We start from the raw sequence: 26444 nt of genomic DNA, 5'->3' as shown, positions 1-26444 counted from the left end.
CTCTGCTAAAAATTATATTGTATTCGTAGTCGTTTATTATTTGAGAGAAATTTCCATGGACAAAGTAGCAAATAAGACTTTTCCAGAAGAATGCATTTTATGAAGGAGCAAAGGTTTGGGTACCAGTTAGCAGCAGCGGGGGTCACTCATTAAGATTTTTGTTCAGGAAAGGAAGAATACCAACTGATCCTTGAGATTTTGAGGTGAGAAGGAAGAGAAGGAGGAATGTAAACAAAAGCAAATGCCCTCTGAAGCCTTTGGGAAGAGCCAGATGCCCCAGCCCGGACTCCATTTCCCAGAGTCCTCAGGTGTTCCGACGTATTCCGTGTTACGAAAGAATCTGTGCGTGCGCATTCCTGCCCATGAGCCTCTGAGTTAGGAACAGAGGAAGCTCATTCACAGACCAGAGTCAGTACCGAGAGCCTGCTCTGACTGCTCTTATCCTTTCCACACATTCACTGCCTCTCGCTCCGCACTGCAATCCCAGGCAGTTTGCAAGCACACACCCAGAGCCTGGCACTCGCTGTGCTGTGCCTCTTCATTTGCTGCCTGTGGATCCCACGTGCTGGGGATTTTTCTGCTCCACACTCTACTTTGCTCCTCGTGTGCCCTGAAGAAAGAGGACGTGCTCCCTGGACTTTCTGTGGCAAGTAGGGAGTATAGGAAGGGGCCGAGATGCGTGTGTGGGGGAGGGGTGGGTTGTAGGGTGGCTGGCGGCTCCCAGATGTGGCTCGCTTGCTTCTCAGTGATCCTGGCAGCTTTTCCCTGCAAAATCAGGGCTGGAATCCGGGCTGTCCTGCCTTCCACCGCTGCTTGCAGCCTTCCAGTGCACAAAGAGTGGCATGTTACCTCTCCCAAACTTTCCTTAACGTGCTTTATTTAGTGGTTACAAGGGGAAGGTTGTCGGATGGGGGAGCTGCACAAGCAGGACAGGTAAGAGCACAGCGAAGATCAGCGAGACTCCTGTTCTCTAAATATTTAAATATATTTATTCAAATATTAGTAAGGCTGGTTCTCAACTTTGAGTGGATCAGAGAATGCCATCTGGTTGGGCCTCCTGCTGTATCCAGAGGCTATTCCAGCAGGGCGGGGCTTGATGGTCTTCAGCAGGGAGCCCGAGGGGGCAGGGGTTGGTGAAGGAGGATCAGACTAGAATCTGCTTGATAGTCCCCATCTTGCACCTCATTGTTCCGATTGGGTCCTCGGGGACACCATTGGCAGCTGGGACCCTAAGTATTCAGCTGACTTTTTCCAAGCAGGAGTAATGAAAAGTGTGCTGTAGCTTTGTGGATTTATCTCTCTTCCTTGTTTAGTTGACAGACTTTTTTTCAATCTTGAATTTGAGGCCATGGAATCATAGCTGTTGATTTATTTTGCTGCTTTTTGAGGTCTGTCTTCCTTCTTCTGTTAGCAAGGATGTCAAGTTATTACTGTTAGGGAAAGAGTTGCAGATTGGTGCCTCCTCACACAGGGCACCACAGTGTTAGGAAAAGAGGCACAGAATAGAGAGGAGGCAGTGTATGAATTTATAGCCAGGCTGAATTTATTCAGAGAAAATCGTAGAGGTGTGTGACCAACTGCCTTCAGGAACATTGATGGAACTTGTGGCAGGATGCCCAGACCCCAGGGGCTATACCTTTTATATTTTAGAAGGGTTAGGGGCAGCAGGTTGAGGGGAATTCCTAGAACTGGGTGGGGCTTTGGGAACCTGAAAAGAATGCAGGGTGGGGAATGAAGGCTATAGGGTGTGAGACTCAATTGAGATTCAAGGGCAAGGATTTCATTCCAATGTTTATTTTGGGCAATGTGCAAGAATGGCTATGGTTTATATCCTTGTTCATCAATTAGCTGCCACTGATCCCTTTGCAATGTGAGCTGAAGTTAACACAATCTACTGTGTGGGTCAACTGGAGCTATTTCAATCTGGATTTGCATAAAGTGGAGGACTATAAAAACATAAATACAGAAAAGTAACACTTTTTCTCTGCCCAATTCTTTACAGTTACCCAATGATCCACCAAGGTGAATAACTTAATAGTCCATATGATTTTAAGAGGGCCCATTGTTTGTCTTATTTTAGGTTCTATGTTTAAGCCTATGACATTTTTGACATGGGAAGATATTAGTTCTATATTTTCTTTTTTTCTTAAGATTTATTTAATTAATTTGAAATACAGAGTTACACAGAGAGTTAGAGACAGAGAGAGAGGTCTTTCATCTGCTGGTTCTCTCCCCAGATGGCCACAAGGGTCAGAGTCATGCAGATCTGAAGCCAGGAGCCAGGAGCTTCTTCCAGGTCTCCCACGTGGGTGCAGGGGCCCAAGCACTTGGGCATCTTCCACTGCTATCCCAGGCCATAGCAGAGAGCTGGATCAAAAGTGGAGCAGCCTGAACTAGAACTGGTGTCCTATGGGATGCTGGCACTGCAGGCCAGGGCATTAACTCACTGTGCCACAGCACTGGCCCCTAGTTCTATATTTTCATAACTGTTCCTTGGAAGCATCTATACAAGTTGTTAATGTGAGGAAGGGTAAGAAAGAAGAGAAAAAACAAAAAAGTGCCTCTCTCTCCACACAATGATGCCCATATAGTGGAGTAGAAGATGTGGCCTTGAAAACTATCTCTGACTTTCAGTATAATTAAGTTTTCACAAGCATAACTGTATTTTAGTGATTTATGTGTTTTTTGGTTTTTTTTGACAGGCAGAGTGGACAGTGAGAGAGAGAGACAAAGGTCTTCCTTTTTCCATTGGTTCACCCCCCAATGGCTGCTGCGGCTGGTGCACTGCAGCCAGTGCACTGTGCTGATCCGAAACCAGGAGCCAGGTGCTTCTCCTGGTCTCCCATGCAGGTGCAGGGCCCAAGCACTTGGGCCATCCTCCACTGCACTCCCAGGCCATAGCAGAGAGCTAGACTGGAAGAGGAGCAACCGGGACTAGAAGCCAGTGTGCCAGTGCCACAGGCAGAGGATTAGCCTATTGAGCCACAGCGCCGGCCTATGTGTTGTGGTTTTATCACAGGTTACTAATTGTTGAGCATAATGAGAATATCTAGGAAGTAAAAATAGGAAGTGAATCCTGGATAGTGTCCTTGGATAGCTCAGTTGGAAAGTGGATCATGGATAGAGCCTGGAACACCTTTTGGGACTCCCATGTGGTGGCAAGGACCCAAGTTGTTTGGTTTAAAATAACTCAGGATTCTGGCCTTTCATACCCCCAGGAGAAGAGATGGAAAAAGGAAACAGATCCACCTCAACAGAGACAGGGTGCTTTATTGGAAATAAAGAGGGGCCGCAGCCCATTCTCAGTAGAGGGCTGCTGGCCGGTGAGTTAGGACTCCAGGTTTTATCCAGTTAGGAAGGAATTTTTCACTAAGAGGGGTGGGGAGGTATAGAAGGCAGCTGGGGAAAAATGGTTGTCTCTTTGAAGCCTCAGGGGACTTTCCATTTATTTGTTTCATGAGATGCTCTGTGCCACTTATCAGCTTTTCTATTTGCATTGCAATGAGACAGGAAAGGTCCCTTTGGCACCTAGGATCTCCACAAAAGTGAGGAAGTGGGACAGGGAGCAAGGAAGGAGGAAGAAAGAGAGGAGGAAGGGGAGGGTGGGACAAGTCCTTTACAAGTGTTGGGCCATTTTCTGCTGCCTTTCCCAAGCCTATTAGTGGAGAACTGGATTGGAAGTGGAGCAGCTGAGACTTGAACTGGTGCTCACATAGAATGTTGGCATTGCAGGAGGTACCTTAAACCAGTGTGCCACAAAAGTAGGCCATCAATAGACAACTTCAAGTGGAATTAGTGGCTAGGAAAATGCACTCTATGGGGCCGGCACAGTAGGTTAATCCTCTGCCTGCGGTGCCAGCATCCCATATGGGTGCTGGTTCTAGTCCTGGCTGCTCACTTCCAGTCTAGCTCTCTGCTATGGCCTGGGAAAGCAGTGCAGGATGGCCCAAGTCCTTGGGCCCCTGCACTCACGTAGGAGACCAGGAAGAAGCTCCTGGCTCCTGGCTTCGGATCGGCACAGCTCCAACTGTTGCAGCCATTTGGGGAGTGAACCAACAGAAGGAAGACTTTTCTCTCTGTTTTTCCCTCTCACTGTAACTCTCTCAAATAAAATAAACAAACTTAAAAAAAAAAAAAAGAAAGAAAATGCATTCTAAAGTTACAAGGAAAATGGAAAAAAGTTTCTGCTAACTCCAGTAGGTTCTAAGGGCCTTTATTGGACATCGGCTCTGACTTGGCCAATAAGCAAAGCTAAAGAAGTAAGAACTTTAGTTATCATTTTACTCTAAATCAGAGATGAGGAACAGCCAATCTGTGGGCCATATAGAGTCCATGAAATCATTTGTTCTGGCCCTGCCAAGGCAACTACATGTGGTACTGGATAATCAATCTATGGCATATGAATTTCTAATTTGGTAATTTTGTGTGATCCATCAATGATTTTATAAATATCCAAGTGACTTGGCAGAAAAAAAAACATTCCCACCCCTGTCAAATGTAAATGACAGGCCAGCACGGTGGCTCACTAGGCTATTCCTGTGGTGCTGGTACTCTGGGTTCTAGTCCTGGTTGGGGCGCTGGTTCTGTCTTGGTTGCTCCTCTTCCACTCCTGCTCTCTGCTGTGGCCTGGGGAGGCAGTGGAGGATGGCCCAAGTGCTTGGGCCCTGCACCCACATGGGAGACCAGGAGGAAGCACCTGCCTCCTGGTTTTGGATTAGTGCAGCACGCCAGCCATAGCAGGCATTTTGGGGGTGAACTAATGGAAGGAAGACCTTTCTCTCTGTCTCACTAACTCTGCCTGTCCAAAAAAAAAAAAGTTAATGGCAAATCCAAGGCAGTTCACAAATCTGTTTGAATGAATGGCTACAGTTACCATTCCTGTGGAAGACAGACACTTCTAGACAACACATTCCAAAGACATCAATTATGTTTCTACATACTATCAAAGGATGTCAATCATGTGGTTGAAATTGATTTATTACTTCTCAGAAAGAGAAATAGGAATCCTGTGTGATGAGAGAGGTGTGTGCATCAAAAATAGTGTTGCTACTATTGGTTCACAAGGAGCCTGTTTCTGGAAACAGTCTTTTAAAATGGCATGTGGAGATGCATGTTTATGGCCAGTGTGCATGAAGTATTCATGTGTACAATTTGTACCAACTCATGTGCAGGTGTTCTTTTCTAGATGTGCATGATGTGGAGATTCTTCAGTGTCTGGTCTTTGTTGGGGAGATGAAGAGAGGATGCATAAGTGGGTGAATTGTAAAACTCAAAACTGGTCTCTGAATATCAGGTCTACCATGAATGGTGCTTCTTTAAAATATAGATTCCCCCACCTACGCTATTGGGTGACTTGGCTTTGCAAAGTTCATTCCCATGGAATATTGTGTTTGAAGGTTTTTGTAAGTCTTTTTCTTGATTCAGGTTCATTTTACCTGCAATGTGTATAGACCAAAGTCAGCTATGTATAGACAACAGGAAGCTGTCTGTTGATTTTCCTGAGTGACCATGATGTGCTGCTCCCCCTCAGTGGCTCCTTAAATCTGTGGTGGCTCTTGCCTGAGCATCTGTAAGCCAGAAAGATGAAGTCTCCACAAATTGAGATTTCCATTTTTTTTCTTCCCTAACTTTCTTCTCCACTTTTTCTCTTTGCTGTTTCTGCTGGTCTGCAAAGGGGGTGATGGCCCAGAAATAGTCACTGCCTTGATCCAAGATGCCACTTGGCCTCTCTCACTGGGAAGACTGCTTCTCGTGTGACTCTGGCCATTGAAAGAGACTCTGATGGACTCACCTTGGGCACTTTCAAGTAGACAACTTGTCCTACCTTCCAAGGTTTTGTCAGTGGGGTGAATGCCACCACATTAACAAGTGTGGGTTCCTAGGGAATTTGATGGAGGAAAAACTCTGAAGAAACTCATCCATCTCTCATTTCATTGCTTTTCTCATTTTATTTCTCTGGTCTTGACATTATTTTCTAGCTTTTCCATTGATTCACATCTAGTAGACTGCATGTAATTCTGTTTTCATAACTGTCAGCTCTTGTCCACTTCAGGACATTTTTTAGACAAGAATAAAGGTGTTATCAGTCACCATAAAGCATTTCAGGCAGCTGTGTTTTCTTTGTGACTGCAAAGCTAAACAGCTGACTTCTCTTGGGACCTAACAGGTTTACTGAGGGGTTATTCTGGGACTCACATTGAGCACTAGACATAGTTGTCTTTTGTGTCTGGTTCATATTTCATGTTTCCTCTTGTGGAAAAGCTTTGCTCGTATTCTCTGCCTGGTTGGATGACACCTGCCCATAGTGGGAACTAAACCGTTATTTGGCTCACATGGGTAGTTTTCTTGACTCCTGGTAAGAATGGATGAATTGATGATGTTTTTTCAACCCACATTATATTCTGAGATTTATTTCACTTTATTTTCTTAAGAAAACTACATCTGAGCTTTTCTCCTCTTCTGAAATTAGTATGCTTCCATCTTCTTTATAACCACAGATATGAATACCTTTTCTCCTTCTGTTTATGATGTTCAGAAGAGTAATGGAGATATTTCAGCTCTCTCCACTGTCAGCACATCTTCCTTAGGCTGTCTCCTTGAATTAGGCACTGGGTTAACTTGGGCACACTAAAGGGGATCTGCCTATTGTTAGTGTAACTTTACAGTAAAAGTCATCATAAAATCAACCTGCCTTGTAAACCTCTCATCTGTTATTTTGAAATATGTTGTAAGTGTGTTTTATGTCAGTGTCTGTAAGCTGGAGACTTCCCACTTAAGGCAGAAGGCTGCTGAGGGATACCACAACCATAGCTTTGCTCTGTTATTTGTATGTGGCTCCTCTTTTACCTTTTCCCTTTATTTGTAAGAATTAAGCATTTTATTTTAAAGGTAGATTTACAGAGGAAGAGGGAGAAACAGAAGGAGGAGGATCTTCAATTTGCCTGTTCATTGCCACAATGAACAGGATTGAGCCAGTTGAAAGCCTGGAGCCTGGAATTCCATCCAAGTCTCCCATGTGGGAGCAGGGGCCCAAATACTTGGATCATCTGCTTCTTCCCCAAGTGCATTAACAGACAGATCAAAGTGGAGCAGCTGTGACTTAAACTGGCACTCATGGGGCCAGCATTTTGGCACCATGAGCTAAAACCATTGCCTGCAATTCTGGCATCCCAAATAGGTGATGGTTCATATCCCAGTTGCTTCACTTATGATCCAGCTCCCTGTTAATCATCTGGGAAAAGAGTGAAGGATGGCTCAAGTGTTTGAGTTCCTGCTACCTTTGTGGGAGACCTGGTTGTAGCTCCTGGCTCCTGATTTCCACCTGACTCAGCCCTGGCTGTTGTGCCCATCTGGGGAGAAAAAACTGGCACTCATAGGGGATGCAAGCATTTGAGGCTGTGGTGGCTAAACCACTGTGCAACAATATCAGCCCCACCATTCCCCTTCTGTTGAATTGTGTGTCAAGGTCTGTTAAGATGTGTCAAGATGTCTGTTAAACAGGTGTCAGCAATACATTTGAATGTTGTATTTTACTTTGTCATTTGAGTGAGAGGTAGTGATCAAGGCTAGCTGTAATGTGATCAGTGGCTAAAGCTGCTATGCGTTAGGATGAAAATGACTCAATCTTTTTATTTCCTCAAATATAAGTAGAAAATGAAACTCTGAAATGGCATTTTGATCAGGACATTCTTGAGATTGTGGTCAGCAGGGTGGAGAAATTTTGTTTAACACATGTCTGCCTTGTCTAGTGCTCTGTGTTCTCCTTCCATTGTACATACAGGGAGCCTATGACAATGTCTGTGATTGATTGAAGGTGTTTGGGCAGCTCTGCAGTATCTGAAGTTCCCTGTGTGACCATCTCCAATTAGAAACCTAGGTGCAAAGTGAGGAGGATACTGTCACCCTGAAACCTTCCTGGGTTTGTGCCCCTTGCTCCTTTTCTTTTCCTTCAATACTGAAGCAGCCTTAAAAAGAGTTATGCTGGGTAGCATTGGTGCTTTTGATATTTGAGTGCTTGGAAAGCAAGATAAATGATTTTTCTATAGGAAAACATTAAGAGGCACTAGACAGCACTAGCTTTCTTGGATCCATCATATGTCAACTTGAGTCATAATATTTATGATCAGTTTTTTATTTTATAATTTTTTTTAAATCAGAAAGGCAGAATAACAGGATTTGTTTTTGTGTTCATTTCTTTTTAATTTTAATTTTTTTATTTTATTCTAGGATGTTCCATCTGCTGGTTCACTCCCCAAATAGCTATAACAGCCTGTGCTGTGCTAGACTGAGGCCAGGAGCCATAAGCCAGATTCCTGATGTGGCTGTAGGAGCCCAAGAAGTTGGACCATCCTCTGCTACTTTTCCAGACCATTAGCAGGGAGCTGGATGGGAAGTGGAGCCACCAGGAAATGATCTGGTACCTATTAGGGATGGTGGCTCTGCAGGCTATGGTTTTAACTAGCTGCACCAGAGTGTGGATCTTTTTTTAAAAAATGTTTATTTATTTACTTGAAAGGCAGAGTTAGAAACAGGGAAAGATACCTGCACCCCCACCACACAAAGAGATAGAAAGAGATAGAGAAACAAAGAGAGAGAAATGAATCTTTCATCTACTGGTTTGTTCCCTCAGTGGTCACAACAGCCACGGCTGGGCTGGGTCAATGCAGGAACCAAGAGATTCATTCAGGTCTCCTATGGAGGAGAAGGGACATAACTACTTAGGCTATCCTCTGCTACATTACCTGGAAGCTGGATTAGAAGTAGGGTAGCTGGGACATGAACCCCAGCCCATGTGGGATGCCAGTGTCATACATAGTGGCTTTACTTAATATGCCACAATGCTGGTTCCACATATGCTAGAAATATAATTAAGGGGTGTTAGAAGACCTGCTTATTGACATTGGATGCCATTCAGGCATGCCCTACAGAATCATTTTGAAATAAGTAACATTCTTCACATGACTGAATGACAGTCTACAAGACTGCTCCAAAGGGAGAGAGTTGCAGGGGCATATGGGGCAATGATGCAGAAAAGGGATGAGGGGTGAGGGAGGAGGGGAAAGCCAGAAGAGAGGTCAGGAAGTATTCAAAGGCACAAATAGGGCACAGGTCATTTGTGTAGATTGTCAAAATTAGCCTTTTATCTTTTAGAGTTTTTATTTTTTAAATTTAAAGTTCAATTTTTTAAAATAGTTTGTGATATAGTTAACTTATTTTTCAGTTTTTTTACATAGATATTTTATAAAAATAGAGTAGAGAACTGCTATGATTAAATGCAAAAGACACTCCTAAATAAGCAGTTTTCATACAGGGGTGAATGTGGCTGTGTGTGTGTGTGTGTGTGTCCTTTGCTAAGAGCAGAAGTTTTATGACTGAATATGAAGTCATTAAAATCAGTTGTATAATGCAAATGCTGACCACTTCTACTGACATGGTTACTGCTGGCTCACATTCTACTTCCCTATACAGATAGTTCACATGTGAGTAGAATGAAAAGCGGTGCAGACCTGGAATAATGCACATGTGCCCTTTGCTTAAACCAGGGGACTGAAGGACAGTTCGTTGTGTCAGGTTGCATTTTTCTGTAGAATGAAATATAGCCGTTTGGGTAAAGTGTCCTTTCTCCTAGAGGATGACTCCCATTGGCTTGCTTGTCCATCCACCTGACATCACAGGTTGATTTCCAAGGCAGTTGTTGGGCTATCTGGAAAAAAAGAAGCCTCTTCAGGGATGAATTATTTCCCCTGAAAAAATAATACAAATAGCAACAATAAAACGAAGAAAATCATGAGCTGTTGATTCCAAGACAATAATCCTGTTCAGTACAGAATATAGAAAAGAAGATTTTTTTTAAATGAAAAATGAGATAAGTAGTTTGCAAGAAGAGCTTCATGTAGGGTGCAGAATTCCCTAGGAACAGGACTGAAGTAATTTCCTTTAATTGTTCCTCCCTGGGGTAGTTCCTGATGCTCGTTGCTCAGGGAAATAATAATAATAATAATAATATTTATAGACCAATTGCAAATGGCCCATGTGTATCCTACATATGAATTGTCTACAGGTATGTTCCCCAAGGCTTTTAAAATAAGACTTTACAACAGAAAAGGTTGGCATTGTCTTCTGTCTTGTGCTAGAATCTGTGCATTTATTACCTGTTTATCACCCTGGCTCCTATTGTGCACATCTGTTGCTAGTTCTTTTTAGGTCACTCTTGTATCCAGATTCCTGAATAGGTGACACAATTTTTTTTTTTTTTTAAGATTTATTTATTTATTTGATAGGCAGAAACAGAGAGGCATCTTCCATATGCTGGCTCACTTCCCAAATGGCTGCAGTGGCTGGAGCCAGGCTGATCTAAAGCCAGGAACCAGGAGCTTCCTCCAGGCCTCTCATACAGGTGTAGGGGCCCAAAAATTTGGGCTGTCTTCTGCTTTCTCAGGCCATTCATTGCAAAGGGCTGGATCAGAAGTGGAGTAGCCAGGACTTGAACTTGGGCCCATATGGGATGCCAGCATGATAGGTGGTGGTTTTTACCCAGTTCACCACAGTGCTAGCCCCTTGATGCAATCTTTGGCCAGCCTGTTGGTCTGCTCACTCAGTCTAAATTGGAGTTGGCTAGTTTGTGCACCCATTCCAGGTTAAAGGGGCCCAGAACTGCCATGGCTGGCTCTTCCTTCTTGCTCACTCAGGAGATGGACTTTGTTCACAGGTCCCAAGTGCATTGCTTGGTCCTCTTTCCTTGGTTCCCCTAATGACCAGGCTGATTCTCAGGTAGGCAGGAAACCTGTTGGCTCACAGCAGCGTCTGGGTTAATGTTTTTCTCTCCTCTGTGATACAGTTAAAGTTTTCTCTTAGATACCAGAAACCTTCAGTGGGAGGTATTATTTATGCTATACTGAGATGTGTCTTCATAAAGGCAGATATCACCAAGGACTCTGTCCTTGGGATCAGTTCACCCAGGCCTGAATGGAGTTCCAGGATCCTGGCTTCAGTTTGGCACATTCCCAGCTGTTGTGGGCATTTGGGGAGGTACCAGCAAATGGAAGAAATCTGTTCTCCTTCTTCCCCTGCTTTTCAAAGGAAATGAAAAAAATAAATAATTAAAAAATTGGAAAAAATAGATTTTGCCTTATGTCCTAAGGGGGATCAAAAATCACTGTTGCTGTATGTAGCACTCATTTGTACACTTTGCAAATATTCATAAATCTCAACTTAAAGGCTGATTGATCACTGCTGTCTGGGCTGCCTACTTTAGCTCCCATTCTGTGATCCATCCTTTTCCATCATCTGTAGTTCACTGTGAGTGTTCATAAATCACCAAACTGCCTCACAACTTTATATCCTTGTGTTCTTTATACACAGTTTGGCCATAATCTCACTTTCTTAGCAGCATGCTTATTTCTAAGATGCTTCACAGGCAAAAAGATAGTGAAGTCATTGATTTTTCTCTGAGCCTTCCTCCTAAGTGGATTATTTAATGAAGCTGATTCTGGGTGATTGGTCAGAAGTTGGGGTGCAGAGGTTGCTGTTAGAGGAATAGAGCTGTCACTGCCCATTCTACTCTGCCCCAACCCTGCAACCCATGCTTGCCTTTGGATTCTATTTTTAGAGCTTTGGAATGAGGCAGTAGTGATTCAATAAAAAAAAAAAAAGCTTTTAATTTTTAAACAGATTTATATTTATTAATATAAAGAGAACAGATTCCATGTATTTAATGGATACAATTCTAAGAACATAACAATACTTCTTTGCCTATTTCCTCCTCCTTTCTTCATTTTTGTTTTTAAGGCTTTAAGAAGTTGGTTTTATTTCTTAACCTTACTTTTATTACCTCTTCTCCAGTCTTCCTGTCCAATATGGTACTTATAGGTTTTAATTTTTTTCCTTTCTTTCATCTACTTTTTTGCCTACTCCCACTCCAGTTCCAAAGAAGGAATAATGAATAAAAATCATTAGTTATTGTTTCAAAGACAGGAATTCTATCTAGTATGGAATATAGGAAAAAAAATTCCATTTTTTTTAAAGATTTATTTATTTTGAAAGTCAGAGTTACACAGAGAGAGGAGAGGCAGAGAGAGAGAGAGAGAGAGAGAGAGAGATACGATGGTTCACTTCCCAGTTGGCTGCAACAGCCGGAGCTGTGCCAATCTGAAGCCAGGGGCCAGTTGCTTCCTCTGGTCTCCCACAGGGGTTCAGGGGCCCAAGGACTTGGGCCATCTTCTGCTGCTTTCCTAGGCCATAGCAGAGACCTGGATTGGAAGTGGAGCAGCTGGGTCTTGAACTGGTGCCCATATGGGATGCCGGCACTTCAAGGGCAGGGTGTTAACATGCTGAGCCAGAGCGCTGGCCCTGATTCCATTGTTTTTAAAGTTACTTGTATTTTTTTTTTCTTTTTATAAGGTTTATTAATTTCCTTGAAAGGCAGAGTTACAGAGAAAGAGATCTTCTATCTGCTGGTTCACTCCCCAAATGACAATGGCCAAGGTTGGGCTAGACTAAAGCCAGGAGCTAGGCGCTTCATTCAGGTCTCCTACATGGGAGCAGGGGCCCGAGCACCTGGGTCATCATCTGCTGCTTTCTCAGGCTCATTAGCAGGGAGCTGGATCAGAAGTCGAGCAGCCAGGACTCAAACTGGCACCCTTTGGAATGCCAGCACTAAAAGCAGGAGCTTTACTATGGCTATGCCACAGTGCCAGCCCCAGACTCCATTTTAACAAAAGACAATATAGAATTCTTCTAGATGGCTTTTCCCTGTGGCTACACCAATAGGAATTTATTTCTTCTTATAATGTGACCCAGATTAATTACTTCCATGTTTCCTGATTAACATTCTCTATTGGTTCAGGAGCTGGCAGGTTGGGAGGCCAGGAAAAGAGCACCTGTTTTCTGTTGTGCTGAGCTCCATGGAAGCCATACAGGAAGTTTGTAAGCAGGAAAAGTGAGGTTGGAGGCATGAGAGAAGGCAATGAAGAGGGTGAGTATAGAGGAAATAAGTGCACAGAAAAGTTTGGTAAGAAAACTAAGTGTGATCAGAGAGCTAGAAAGAAGAAAAGAAAGCTTGAAGATAGAGATCAAAAGAGATGGTAAGTGGAAGCATCTGAGGGAATTCTGATCACACATACACTTATTGAAGGTGTTAGAAAATGGGTTCTTGCACTCATTGGTGTGAGTGTAATGCAGTAGAGTCTCTTTGGAGGAAAGATTTGACATATCTCTCTACAAAATATTTTAAATGCAAATGTTCTTGGTATGATTTAACTGCATGAATTTATCTTACATATATTTGGGCAAATACATAAAGCCATGTAAGTTCTTTGTAATATTGTTCATCATAGGAATAAAACAGAAACAACCTAAATGTATATTGATAGAGAATGGTAAAATACATTATGGTATATGTGTACAATGAAATAGTGAATATGTAATGATCTGAAAAATGATTTAGGTACAGAGTACTTTTAAGTAAAACAAGGTACAGAAAAAATGCCACTTTTCAATGAAAAAAAAAAGGCACATGTATATATATCTCTTTTAAAAATTTTATTTACTCATTTTCATTTCATTCATAAGATAGAGAGACAGGCAGGGAGGGATTTTTCATCTGCTGATTCACTTCCCAAATGGCTGCAATGGCTGCAATGGCTGCAATGGCTGGAGATGGGCCAGGCTGAAGCCAGAAGCTCCAACTGGGTCTCCCACATGGGTGCCAAAGCCATGGACTTTGGCCATCTTTTGCTGCCTCTCAGGCACATTCACAGATATTTCAATCAAAGTGGAGTATCCAGGACACAAGTTATTGCCTATAAAGGATGCCAGCATCAAAGACTGTGGCTTCACCCACTACACCACAATGTTGGCCCATGCATATATATCTTTATGAAGGCCCTTCAAAAGGTTCATGGAAAATGGAGTTAAAAGCTGACATTATTTTGGTGCAAAAATTAAGATTCTTTTAATTTTTTTTCATAACACACTCAATGGTTTTGAAACCTTCTTGTATGCATGGACTTAAAAATTTGTTACAGTAAAACAGACAATAATTTAATTCCACTTTTTTATGATGTTTTAAAGTACCCTTCTATATTTGCATATGGAAGTCTCAGAATGGAATGTAAGAATCTTTTAAGAGTAGTGTGTTCTGTGAAGTATGACTAGTACTCCCTAGAAAGAAGGGAATAATGCTTATATTTTTATGTTCTGCAATTTTTAATAGCTAATATGCACATTATTGCTAAAGATATATTTTCTAAAGGTAGAGACTGAGAAAGTGAGAGACAGATCTTCCATTACTGGTTCACTCCCCAAATGGCTACAATAACTAGGGTGGGCCAAGATGAGGCCAATGACCAGGAACCCCATCTGGATCTCCCACATAGTTGTTGGGTACCCAAGCACTTGGACCATCTTCCTCTGCCTTCCCAAGTGCATTACCAGGAAGCTAGATTATCAGGAAGCTGGAACAGAAGAGGAGCCAGGACTCATATCAGGCTTTTATGGGATGCTGGCACTCCAAGCAGCATCAGCTTAACCTACATAATCACAATACTGCCCCATGTATTATTTTTATAATTAAAAGGTCTAAAAGACTCTGATTTTCAAATAATAATTTGGAGTTACTGGAATAGAAAAAGGATATTATGTATCTAATCTGCATGTTAGATTCATTTCCTCCAGACATGAAGCAATGAAATTCTGGATGGCCATGCACATGAAACCTCAAGTGGAGACAGTTTCTGTGAGCTGATGTTGCAGCCCCTTGAGAAGCCACCTTCTGCCAGAACCCTGTCTTGACCATGAGTCCCTACATCACCCCTATTCAGCTTGAAAAAGTAAAAGCTGTCTTCACCTTAACCTCTGATGGCAGCTAGGGTTTCCATAAGCAGAGGGATGAAATGGGGGAGCTCAGGACTATAAGCAGACCAGACTTACTCCATCCTACAGCTCCTTGCCAGCACATATACGCTAAACACAACAGGAGTGTTAAGACATATAACTGTCTTCACACTGTGGACAGGACTCTTGCTTTCCTACATCCTCCTTTGTCCTTATCATTCTTGCCATCTTTTCCACTAGGGGCAATGTTTCTCATTTCTCCTTTTAGCCCCATAATCATAGTGCTCCTATACCTACCGTGTATAATTGACATGCCTCAAAGATCATTACAGGAGCATTTGACTGCTGTATGCCAAGCCATCATGCAAGAACACAAGATTGCACTTCTTCAATCAATCTGTTCCAGAGTATAGATACCTCATCCCATTTCCATGCTTCATATCAGCAGTAAGTAGCTGAAAAAAAAACAGCACCCCATCTCCTTATCTATACTCAGAGTCAGGATTGATGGAACAAGGACATAAGCCTCAATCATTTTAGATTCTTGTTACCCCTGCCTTCTTTCAAGAAACCAGTGCAGTCTCACATCCTGTATTGTTTCCCACCACACCTCCTGCATTCTTCAGGTTTGACCACCCACAAATGAACTTGAAAAACCTGTGTGGAAAAGTTCACCTCCACATACTGTTCTGCATCCCCACTCCTAGCCCACCTAAATTATAACAAGGCCCAGCTTCCTGGGGTCTTTGCTCTCTGCCATGTTTGGTCTGTATGCACACTGGTAGTTGGTAAACCTCTGCAACATTTTTTTTTTTTTTTAAATAAATGTGGTCTGGTTGTCTCCTCTGTTTCAGCTCCCTTTTCCTTACAGCTTGTCCCAGCCCCAGTCATTGAAGTCACTTAGGGAGTGAACTAATGGATGAGAGACTTCTCCCTCTCTCTGTAAATCTGCTTTTAAAATGAAAATAAATATTTAAAAAAGAAGATAGTATATAAATAGTACCACATTGGTTGTGGTAAGTGTACCATGTTAATATGAGATGTTAGTAATAGTGAGAACTGGAGTGTGAGATATCTATAAACACTTTTGTCTTTGCAATTTTTTCTGTAAATCGGAAAAATCTTTTAAAATAACATTTATTTTGAAAAAAAAAAAAAAAACTTGGAAGTCTATATTATGGGAAATGGCCATAACTTGGCATTTAAAAGTTGAAAATTGAAGTGATGGGCTGGCGCCATGGCTCACTAGGCTAATCCTCCACCTGCGGCACCGGCACCCTGTGTTCTAGTCCCAGTTGGGGCTCCGGATTCTGTCCCGGTTGCTCCTCTTCCAGTCCAGCTCTCTGTTGAGCCCAGGAATGCAGTGGAGGATGCCCCAAGTGCTTGGGCCTTCCACCCGCATGGGAGACCAGGAGGAAACACCTGACTCCTGGCTTTGGATCGGCGCAGTGCACCGGCCATCGCGGCCATTTGGGGGGGTGAACCAATGGAAAAGGAAGACCTTTCTCTCTGTCTCTCTCTCTCACTGTCTAATTCTGGCTGTCAAGAAAAAAAGAAAATTGAAGTGATGAATTAATACAGAAAAACTGTTACCCTGGATCTAGAGCAAATTAATTGGTTATGCTTCCTTCGAATGATGAAATGAATGGGAGTATAGTCATAGTTGTTGGAAAAGTCATTTTGTTTTCAAAATTAATTTGATGAATAAGGTTTTTTTAAAAAAGATTTTTATTTATTTGTTTGAGAGAGTTACAGACAGTGAGAGAGAGAGACAAAGAGAAGGATCTTCCTTCTGTTGGTTCACTTCCCAAATGGCTGCAACAGCTGGAGCTAAACTGATCCAAAGCCAGGAGCCAAGAGCTTCTGGGCTTACCACACAAGTGAAGGGGCCCAAGGACTTGGGCCATCTTCTACTGCTTTCCCAGGCCAGAGCAGAGAGCTAGATTAGAAGAGCAATAGCCAGGAGTAGAACTGGCACCCATACAGGATGCCAGCACCACAAGCAGAGGATTGACCTACTGCACCATGGTGCCAGCCCCGATGAATAAGTTATTTAAAAAATTATGTGATGGTTATTTAAATCTCATAATCCAGAAATCACAGACTCATTGCAAGCTATGTGGTAAAAGAGTTTAAAAATGAAGGCCTTAGTGTGGGTGTTATGTTTTTTTTTTTTCAAAGATTTGTTTATTTATTTGAAAGTCCAAGTTACACAGAGAGAGGAGAGGCAGAGAGAGAGAGGTCTTCTGTCTGATGGTTTACTCCCCAAATGGCTGCAGCAGCTGGAGCTATACCAATCCGAAGCCAGGAGCTTCTTCCTAGTCTCCCATGTGGGTGCAGGGGCCCAAGGACTTGGGCCATCTTCTACAGCTTTCCCAGGCCAGAGCAGAGAGCTGGGTTAGAAGAGTAGCAGCCAGGACTAGAACCAGCACCCATATGGGATGCCGGTACCACAAGCAGTGGATTATCTTACTGCACCATGGTGCCAGCCCAATGAATAAGTTATTTAAAAAATTAAGTGATGGTTATTTAAATCTTATAACCCAGAAATCACAAACTCATTGCAAGCTACATGGTGAAAAGAATTTAAAAATGGAAGAAAAAATGGTGTTATGTTGTAGTGAGTTAAGCTTCCACTTGGGATATCTTCATCCTATGATGGAGTACATGGAATCTTATCTTGTCACCACTCCAGTCTAGCTTCTTGTTGATGCTGAAGAATGAGAAGCAACATACGATGGTCCACGTCCTTAGATTCTATTCTGTCCAGCAATATGAGAGAACCTGGTTCCTGAGTCCGCATGGCCCAGTTTCATTTGGGAAGAAAACCAACAGATGGAAGATTGTCTATCTTTTTCTTTGTTCATTTTCCCTCTTTTGTTCACTTTTTCAAGTAAATGAATCAGAGAAAAAAAATTTTTTTGAATGAAGAGACTTAAAAGTGATCAAATGCTTGCTGTTTTCTTTAAGTGAACAAAATGGAGTGGACAGAAAGCAGATGTGATTTGTTAATGTAAATTCATTTAGCCAGCTCTGTGAGTGGTGATTTCTATGAAGACTTTTTTCTTTAAGATGGCATGATAGGAGCCAGGTCATGACATCTCATTCCTAGTCATCTTACAAATTAGATCCCTTTGCTCCTCACACAACATCAGAGGTGATTGTAGCCATTGTCTGAGTTCTTTGCAGGGTTAGGATTGAGGAACAGAGCCTTACCATTGACTCAATATGATATGTGCTCATCTCTCTTCTTGCCTTTGCTTGAGACCAAATGTAAGAATTTCCCCCTTTGAATCAATTTGTATTCTCACCAGAGGAAGGCACCTTGGTATTACCTTTCTCTGTACTAGAGGAAGAATCTCTGGACCCTGTTACCAGTTGTTGGCACCCAGTTTAAGAACTGGTATCCCAGCAGACTCATAGAATGGCAGATGTCCTAAACAACACTCTAGCCTCAGAATCAGCCCTTAAGGCATTCGGATCTGGCTCAAGAGCCCATGAGAGTATTGTAGGCATGGAAACCCAAGATACCATGGAAAAGAAAAAAAAAGAAGACCTAAATGAAAGATCTCTGTGAGTGAGATCCCAGTGGAAAGAATGGGGCCATCAAAGAAGGAGGTACCTTTCTTTTTTTTTTTTTTTTTTTTTTTCATTTATTAAACTTTTATTTAATGAATATAAATTTCCAAAGTATAGCTTATGGGTTACAATGGCTTCCCCCCTCGCATAACTTCCCTCCCGCCCGCAACCCTCCCCTTTCCCGCTCCCTTTCCCCTTCCATTCGTGTAAAGATTCATTTTCAATTCTCTTTATATACAGAAGATCAGTTTAGTATACTTTAGGTAAAGATTTCAACATTTTGCCCATATAGCAACATCAAGTGAAAAAACTACCATTGGATTACTAATTATAGCATTAAATAGCAATGTACAGCACATTAAAGACAGAGATCCTACATAATTTTTTTCAAATTAATTAATTTTCTATGCCATTTCCATTTTAACACCAGGTTGTTTTTTTTTTTTTTCCTTTTTTTTTTTTTCGTTTCCAATTCTCTTTATATACAGAAGATCACTTCAGTCTATAATTAGCAAAGACCTCATCAGTCTGCGTCCACACAGAAACGCAAAGTATAAAAATACTGTTTCAGTACCAGTCATAGCATCACTTGGCTTTAGACGACACATTAGGGACAGATCCCACATGGGGTGTAAGTACACAGTGACTCCTGTTGCTGACTTAACAATTTGACACTCCTGTTCATGGCGTCAGTAATCTCCCTAGGCTCTAGTCATGAGTTGCCAGGGCTATGGAAGCCTTTAGAGTTCGCTGACTTTGATCTTATTCCGATAGGGTCATAGTCAAAGTGGAGGCTCTCTCCTCCCTTCGGAGAAGGGCAAGGAGGTACCTTTCTCCAAAGGGAGGAGAGAACTTCCACTTTGACTATGACCCTATCGGAATAAGATCAAAGTCAGCGAACTCTAAAGGCTTCCATAGTCCTGGCAACTCATGACTAGAGCCTAGGGAGATTACTGACACCATGAACAGGAGTGTCAAATTATTAAGTCAGCAACAGAAGTCACTGTGTACTTACATCCCATGTGAGATCTGTCCTTAATGTGTTGTCTAATGTGCAGTGATGCTATAACTAGTACTGAAACAGTATTTTTACACTTTGTGTTTCTGCATGGGTACAAACTGATGAGATCTTTACTAATTATATACTGAATCGATCTTCTGTATATAAAGATACTTGGAAATGAAAAAAAAAAAAAAACCTGGTGTTAAATTGGAAATGGCATAGAAAATTAATTAATTTTTAAAAAAAATATTATGTAGGATCTCTGTCTTTAATGTGCTGTACACTCTTATTTAATGCTATAACTAGTACTCCAACAGTATTTTTTTTCACTTTGTGTTGTTATATGGGGGCAAACTGTTGAAATCGTTACCTAATATATACTAAACTGATCTTGTGTATATAAAGAGAATTGAAAATGAATCATGATGTGATTGGAAGGGGAGAGGGAGCGGGAAAGGGGAGGGTTGTGGGTGGGAGGGAAGTTTTGGGAGGGGGAAGCCATTGTAACCCATAAGCTGTACTTTGGAAATTTATATTCATTAAATAAAAGTTTAATAAAAAAAAAAAACTGGTATCCTTGGTAGTATAGGGTACAGCCACTCTGGTATATTTTAATACCATTTTCTAGTTCTTCAGGATTCAAACACAGGTACTACTACACATGATAAGTAGCTTGTTACCCACTCTTCCAAATATACATCTCTCATTTTGATAGGATTTCATTTTGTCTATTAAGATCTATCAAGGATCAATTTTTCCTAAAATTTTCTTTTGATAATTTTCCTAGAACTTATAATACACATTTATAATTGATAAACTCACTTTCAACTAGCAGTTCACTATTTATTGGGCACTCAAATCATATTTCTATAATTTTCTTAAAGATTTGTTTATTTTACTTGAAAGAGTTACACAGAGAGAGAGATAGAAATCTTCCGTCCACTGATTCAAAATTCAGATGGTTGCAATATAGCTGGAGCTGTGCTGATTAGAAACCAGGAACCATGAGCTTCTTCTGGGTCTCACACACAGGTACAGGAGCCTAAGAGCTTGGGCCATCTCCCACTGCTTTCCCAGGCCATAGCAGAGAGCTGGATAGGAAATGGAGCTGCCAGGACATGAACCGGCACCCTTATGGGATGCCATTGCTGCAGGTGGTGGCTTTACCCACTACACCACAGCACCTCCCCCTTCTATAATTTTTTTTTTAATTCTATTTGAAAGAATTACAGAGAGGTGAGAGATAGAAAGATATCTTCTATCTGCTGGTTCCCTCCCCACATGGCTACAAAAGTTGAGGATGGGATAGGCTGAAGTCAGCAGATTCATCTGGTCTTCCATGGGAGTGACAGGGGCCCAAACAATCAGGCCACTTTTGTTGCTTTTCTCAGGCTATTATCAGGGACCTGGATTGGAAGTGGAGCAGTTGGGGCACAAATCAGCATCTGTATGGGATACTGCCATTGCATATGGTGACACCATGATGCCCACTCTTCTATAGTTTCTTTTATCTATGAGAAGCTACAATTATCCAGTTCATTTTCAATATTATTATTTTAAATAAACATTTATCCATTAGATCAGATGGAAATAAAGTAAATATTTCATTATACTGTCATTTAACACTTATCACACTCCTTTTTGTGACCTGGCATCTAAATCTTATCTCTTTTTCTCTGATGAATTCCTTTCTTATTTAATTTAAGAGACTTTGAGACAGAGGATTCCTGTTTGCTAATTTATTAAACAAATGTCCACAAATGCCATGGTAAGGGTCATGGCAAAAGCTGGTTGCTGAGAACTCAATAATGGTTTTCCATGTGAGTTTCATGAACCCAATCATCTGAGCCATCAGCACTGCTTCTCAGGGTCTGCACTAACAAGATTTTGGAGTCAGGAGCTATATCCATATCTAGGAATTGAACTCAGGTACTCCAATAAAGGATAGAAGCTATTTAACTATTGGGCTAAATACCCACCCTCAGTTTATATTTTAAATGTGAGACACAGATGAAAGTTTAATGACCCTCTGTGTATTTTGATAGCAGCATTTAAATAAACCAGGATAAGTATCCTCCCATTTGAGTTCAAGTTTAGCTTTCCAACAGTGACATTTTCAGAATACCAATTTATCTGGTTGCAAATCATGTAAAGGCTGATCAGAAAGTTATAGTGAAAAGGCCATCTTGATCTGCTGATTTTGGGGCTGTATATTTCAATAATCAGTGACAGGGATGGAAGGTATTGTCTTCTAACTGTATTTTATGCTGTTATACATGGAAATGTTTTCTTAATTTCATTTTTAAATAGTTTATTGTTAGTATATACAAATGCCTCTGATTTTTAAAATTTTATTGAAATAGTTATTACTGTATACTATTCATTCATTATAGGGGATAATGTAATATTTGAACACCATAGAAAAGCTAGACAACTAATATTTCCATTTCCTCCTCATGTTTTGAGCCTAACAGCTCCTATCCTCCAGTTGTTTATACAGTACTTAATTTGTACACAGTTGTCATCTAACTATACTATGGTACAGCAGAAGTTACTCCTGCCTCACTGTATTTTGCTTCCTGTTATCCATTCCCCCTCTCTCCCTAGCCTCCACACTTCTCAGTCTTTAATAATCATAATTCTATATTCATATCAATTTTTTTCACTTCTATATATGACAAGGAAAGTGGGACATTGTCTTTCTGTGTCTGGCTTATTTCAATTAATTTAATGATCTCTTTTTATACATTTTGCAGGATGTAACAATGTTGTATTTTTTTTGTGTCTAAATGATGTTCCCTTGTCCACTTTTTCATTGATAGACAGCTAGATTGGTTATAGTTCATGGCTGCTATGAGCTGTGTTATAGTGACTATAGGAGAATTGCTGTCTCTTTGATATGAAAGTTTCATTTTCTTCTGATATATAGCCAGGAGTAAGGTAACTGTCATACAATAGATCAATTATTATCTTTTTTGAAGAATGACCATACTGTTCTCCATAACACCTGAACTAAGTTGCATTTTCACCCACAGTGTCTGAGAGTTATCTTTTCCCATATTTTCACAAGCATTTGTTCTTTTTTATCTTTTTGGTATAAGATGACATAATATTGTGGGTTTTTTTCTTATCAGTTTATTAACTTATTAAAAATTTATTTGCTTATTTGAATGGCAGAGTTACAGAGAGAGAAGAAAATACAGAGTTCTTTCATCTATTGGCTCATTCCCTGAAGATTCACAACAGCTTGGGCATGACCAGACTGAAGTTAGGGACTTCAGCTAAGTCTTGAACATAAGAGGCAGGGGTCCAAGACCTTGGGCCATCTTCTGCTACTTCCCAAGTGCATTAGCAGGGAGCTCAATTGGAAGTGGAGTTGCCTGGACACAAACTGGCACTCACATGGGGTGCTGGCACCACAGGTGGCAGCTTAGCCCACTGTACCACAATTCCAAATTCTCTTTATCAATTTAAATTCCTCAAAAAAAGTCACTATATTGGCATCCATGTCATTTTCTTTTTATTATTATCATTCAATTTAATGAGTCTTATTTTTATTTCAACTATTCCTTTCAAATTGCTCTTCCCAAGATCATTAGTGATTACCATATTGGTTAAATGGAGTTTATGCTTTAAATTTCGCATTTATTGAGTGCGTGGACCAGTGAATGGGAGGACCTCTGTCTGTCTCTGCCTCTGCCTCCCTGTGACTCTACATTTCAAATAAATGAGTGGATCCTTAAAAATAAAGCAAAATAAAATAAAAAAAATTAAATGCTGCTTTTGGTAGTATGGGCCTTTTGGTGATATTAATTTTTTCAATTTATTAATAGGAAATATTTAATTTATTGATAGGGAATATTTTCCTTTCAAGCATTTTCTTCTATTTGTAATTTTCATTGTAGACTTTTTTCACTTTCTTGATTTATTCCAAGATAATAAAAGTTTTTTTTTAGCTATTCTGAATGGTACTGACATGATAAGTTCTTTATCAGCCATGCGATTTTTGTGTGTTGATTTTATATTTTGGATCTTTACTAAACTCTCTAAGGAGTTTTAATAGTCTTTTACTGAGGTCTTTTGGTTTCCTTATATATAGGATTATGTAATCTGCAGGTAGGGGTAATTTGACTTTCTCCTTTCTAATTTGTATCCCTTTGATTTCTTCTTGCATTGTTGCTCTGTTCAAAACTTTTAGAACTGTTTTGAATAGCATGGTAAGAATGAGTAACTTTGGTCCCAGATCTTATTGAAAATGCTTCCAACATTTTTCATTCAGTATGATGCTGGTTGAAGATTTATCATATATTGTCTTGAATGTGTTAAGAAATGTTCTTTTTATACCCAGTTTGCTTAAGGTTTTTATAATGAAAGCATATTGTATTTTATCAAGTGCTTTCTCTGCATCAATTGGGATCATCATGTGGTTTTTACTCAGTGTATTTGATGTGTTACATTTATTGATTTGCTTATGTTGAATCATTCCTGCATACCAGGCATACATCCCTCTTGGTCCATGTGAATAATTTTTCTAATGTTTTGTTAAATTCCACTAGTTAGTCTTTAGGTGAAGATTTTTGCGTATATATTCATCAGTGGTATTATTCTGTAATTCTCTTTCTTTGTTGTATATATTTTTTCTGGTTTAGGAATTAAGGTGATGCTGGCCTAATAGAAGGAGTTTGAGAGGATTCCCTCCCTTTCAACAATTTTGAATAGCTGAAGAAGAATTGGAATTAGTTCTTCTTTAAAACTCTGGTAGAATTAATAGTGAAGCAGTCTGGTTTGGGGCTTTTCTTTGTTTGGAAGGTCTTTATTATTGCTTCAATCTGTCTTGTTTTTTGGTTTGCTTAGGTTTTCTATGTGTCTTCATGACTCAAATTTGGTATATTGTATGTGTCCATGAATCTTGATGACTTTTAGGTTTTCCATTTTGTTAGCCATCACATCAAATGCTCACAGTCTATTTTGCAGTGGCAATCTGAGTTTTGGGTACACCACTTCCAAACCAGTTTCATGCTAACATCCCTGGGAAACAGTGGATGATGTCTCAAATTCCTTAGTTCCTGTCACCAAATTATTCTGTCACCTAAGTGGAGGCCTTGAGAGCCTGGTCCACTCACAACTGTTGCAGACATTTAGAGAGTGAACAAGCAGTTGGAGATCTCTCTCCCTCTCTCTTTCTCTTTCTGTGTGTGTATCTCTCTACCTTTTTAAAAATCAATTTAAAAATACAGGCATATGATGTATGCTTGTATTCCCATTGGAAAAATTGTTTGCTGGCAAAATCAATGAGGTGCCCATGTATATCCTAGAAGTGTTCCTTCAAAGTGAAGGCAGAGACTGAGGGACTTTTGGTTAAAGTTTTGAACAAAATACAGTTTCCACACTTGTAATAGTGAGACACATCATTTATCTATTGAGGCATCAGATATATTGATATTAGATATATGGTACAGTGGACATAATGGGTGGCACATAGGATTAAGATTTAGTCATCTAACTTGAGATGATATTTATTTTTTCCAGATTTAATAGATAAAATTGGGCTGCCAATAGGGGCAGCGTGGTGGTGCAGGGGGTTAATGCCCTGGCCTAAAGTGCCAGCATCCTATATGGGCTCCGGTTCAAGACCCGGCTGCTCTGCTTCATGTCCAGCTCTCTGCTATGGCCTGGGAAAGCAGTAGAAGATGGCCCAAGTCCTTGGGCCCTTGTATCCATGTGGGAGACCTGGAAGAAGCTCCTGGCTTCTGGCCTTGGATCGGTGCAACTCCGGCCGTTGTGGCTGTCTGAGGAGTGAACCATCAGATGGAAGACCTCTCTCTAAGTCTGAGGTAAAAAATTTTAATGCATGAAGACCTTGAGTTGGTGTTTTTTTTTGTGCGTGTGTATAGGGCCGTCTTAATAATTTTAGTTTGTGATCTATGAATTTTTATTTTCTGTAGCCAAGTAACTTACAAACTTTATTACTCAAAATGTTAGACCATCACTGCCAGCTGTGGGATTTTTTGAGTACATCTGACTTGAAAATTTAGGCAGTACTATAGTTAAAGTGAGATGCAGCATGTAAATTATTTATTTTTCTTCTGATACATGTTTTGAAACTTTTTTTAAAATTTCTGTTGAATATAGTGCTTAAATTTAGTGGGATCCCTGGATAAGACAGTTATTTGAGCCTCACTACTGATTGCACCTCTGAAACTTCATGAATAAGTGCATAATAAAACCTGTTAAAGTTGATGTATATCTTATGGTGTAGGATACAAGAATCAATATCTTTTAAAAATAAATTTAAAAGTTTCATTTGTATCAAGCTATGTACTTTTCAGAAATGCATTCATATAAGCAACCACAATTTATACATCTCATATTTTCTTTCTCTAAGTTTTAGGAAATATTTATTGAGGCTTGTGCTGTAGTCTAGCAAATAAAGACTCCACCTGCAGTGCCAGCATCCCATATCGGCATTGGTTCATATCCCAATTGCTCCACTCACTTCTCATCCAGCTCCCTGATAATATGCCTGGGGAAACTCCAGGAGATGCCACAAGTCTTTGGGCTCTTGCATCCATGTTGGAGACCCAGAAGAATCTCCTGGATCCTGGCTTCTTATTGACCTCTGCCATTGCTACCATTTGGGGAGTGGAGTAGCAGATGGATGATTTCTATATGTCCTTCTCTGAAATTCTGCCTTTCAAATAAATAAATAAATCTTTAGAAATATTTATTAATTTGACAGGCATAGTTACACAGAGGTCTTCCATTCATTGATTCATTGATCAAAATGACTGCTATGGCTAGGAGTGGGCCAGGCTGAAGCCAGGAGGTTCATCTTGGTCTCCCATGTGGGTGGCAGAGGCCCACACACTTGGGCCATCTTTTGCTGCTTTCCCAGGTTCAATATCAGGTAGCTCGATCACAAGTTGAGTGACTAGGACACAAACTGGCACATGTATGATATGTCAGAATTGTAGACAGCAGCTTAATCCACAGTGCTACAGTGCTAGCCTCATCTACATTTTTGTTATAT

At 40.7% G+C, this 26444-nt stretch overlaps 1 protein-coding gene across 2 annotated transcripts in view; it reads left to right on the top strand.

Moving 5' to 3' along the window:
* Positions 1-414: 414 nt before the first annotated feature.
* LOC133772935 (zinc finger protein 260-like) overlaps positions 415-26444 on the top strand; it is a 40524-nt gene continuing 14494 nt past the window's right edge. The window contains exons 1-3 of one of the 2 annotated variants that reach the window (XM_062210096.1): positions 415-650; positions 12845-12973; positions 24944-25248. In XM_062210096.1, coding sequence (XP_062066080.1) covers positions 25223-25248 — 26 coding nt within the window. In that variant the 5' untranslated portion in view covers positions 415-650; positions 12845-12973; positions 24944-25222. The remainder of the gene's footprint in view (positions 651-12844; positions 12974-24943; positions 25249-26444) is intronic. The other variant, XM_062210097.1, reaches the window with a different exon arrangement.

This window comes from Lepus europaeus, chromosome 13, assembly GCF_033115175.1.
Source record: "Lepus europaeus isolate LE1 chromosome 13, mLepTim1.pri, whole genome shotgun sequence".
Lineage (NCBI taxonomy): Eukaryota > Metazoa > Chordata > Mammalia > Lagomorpha > Leporidae > Lepus > Lepus europaeus.
This window is presented reverse-complemented; position numbering and strand designations above follow the sequence as displayed.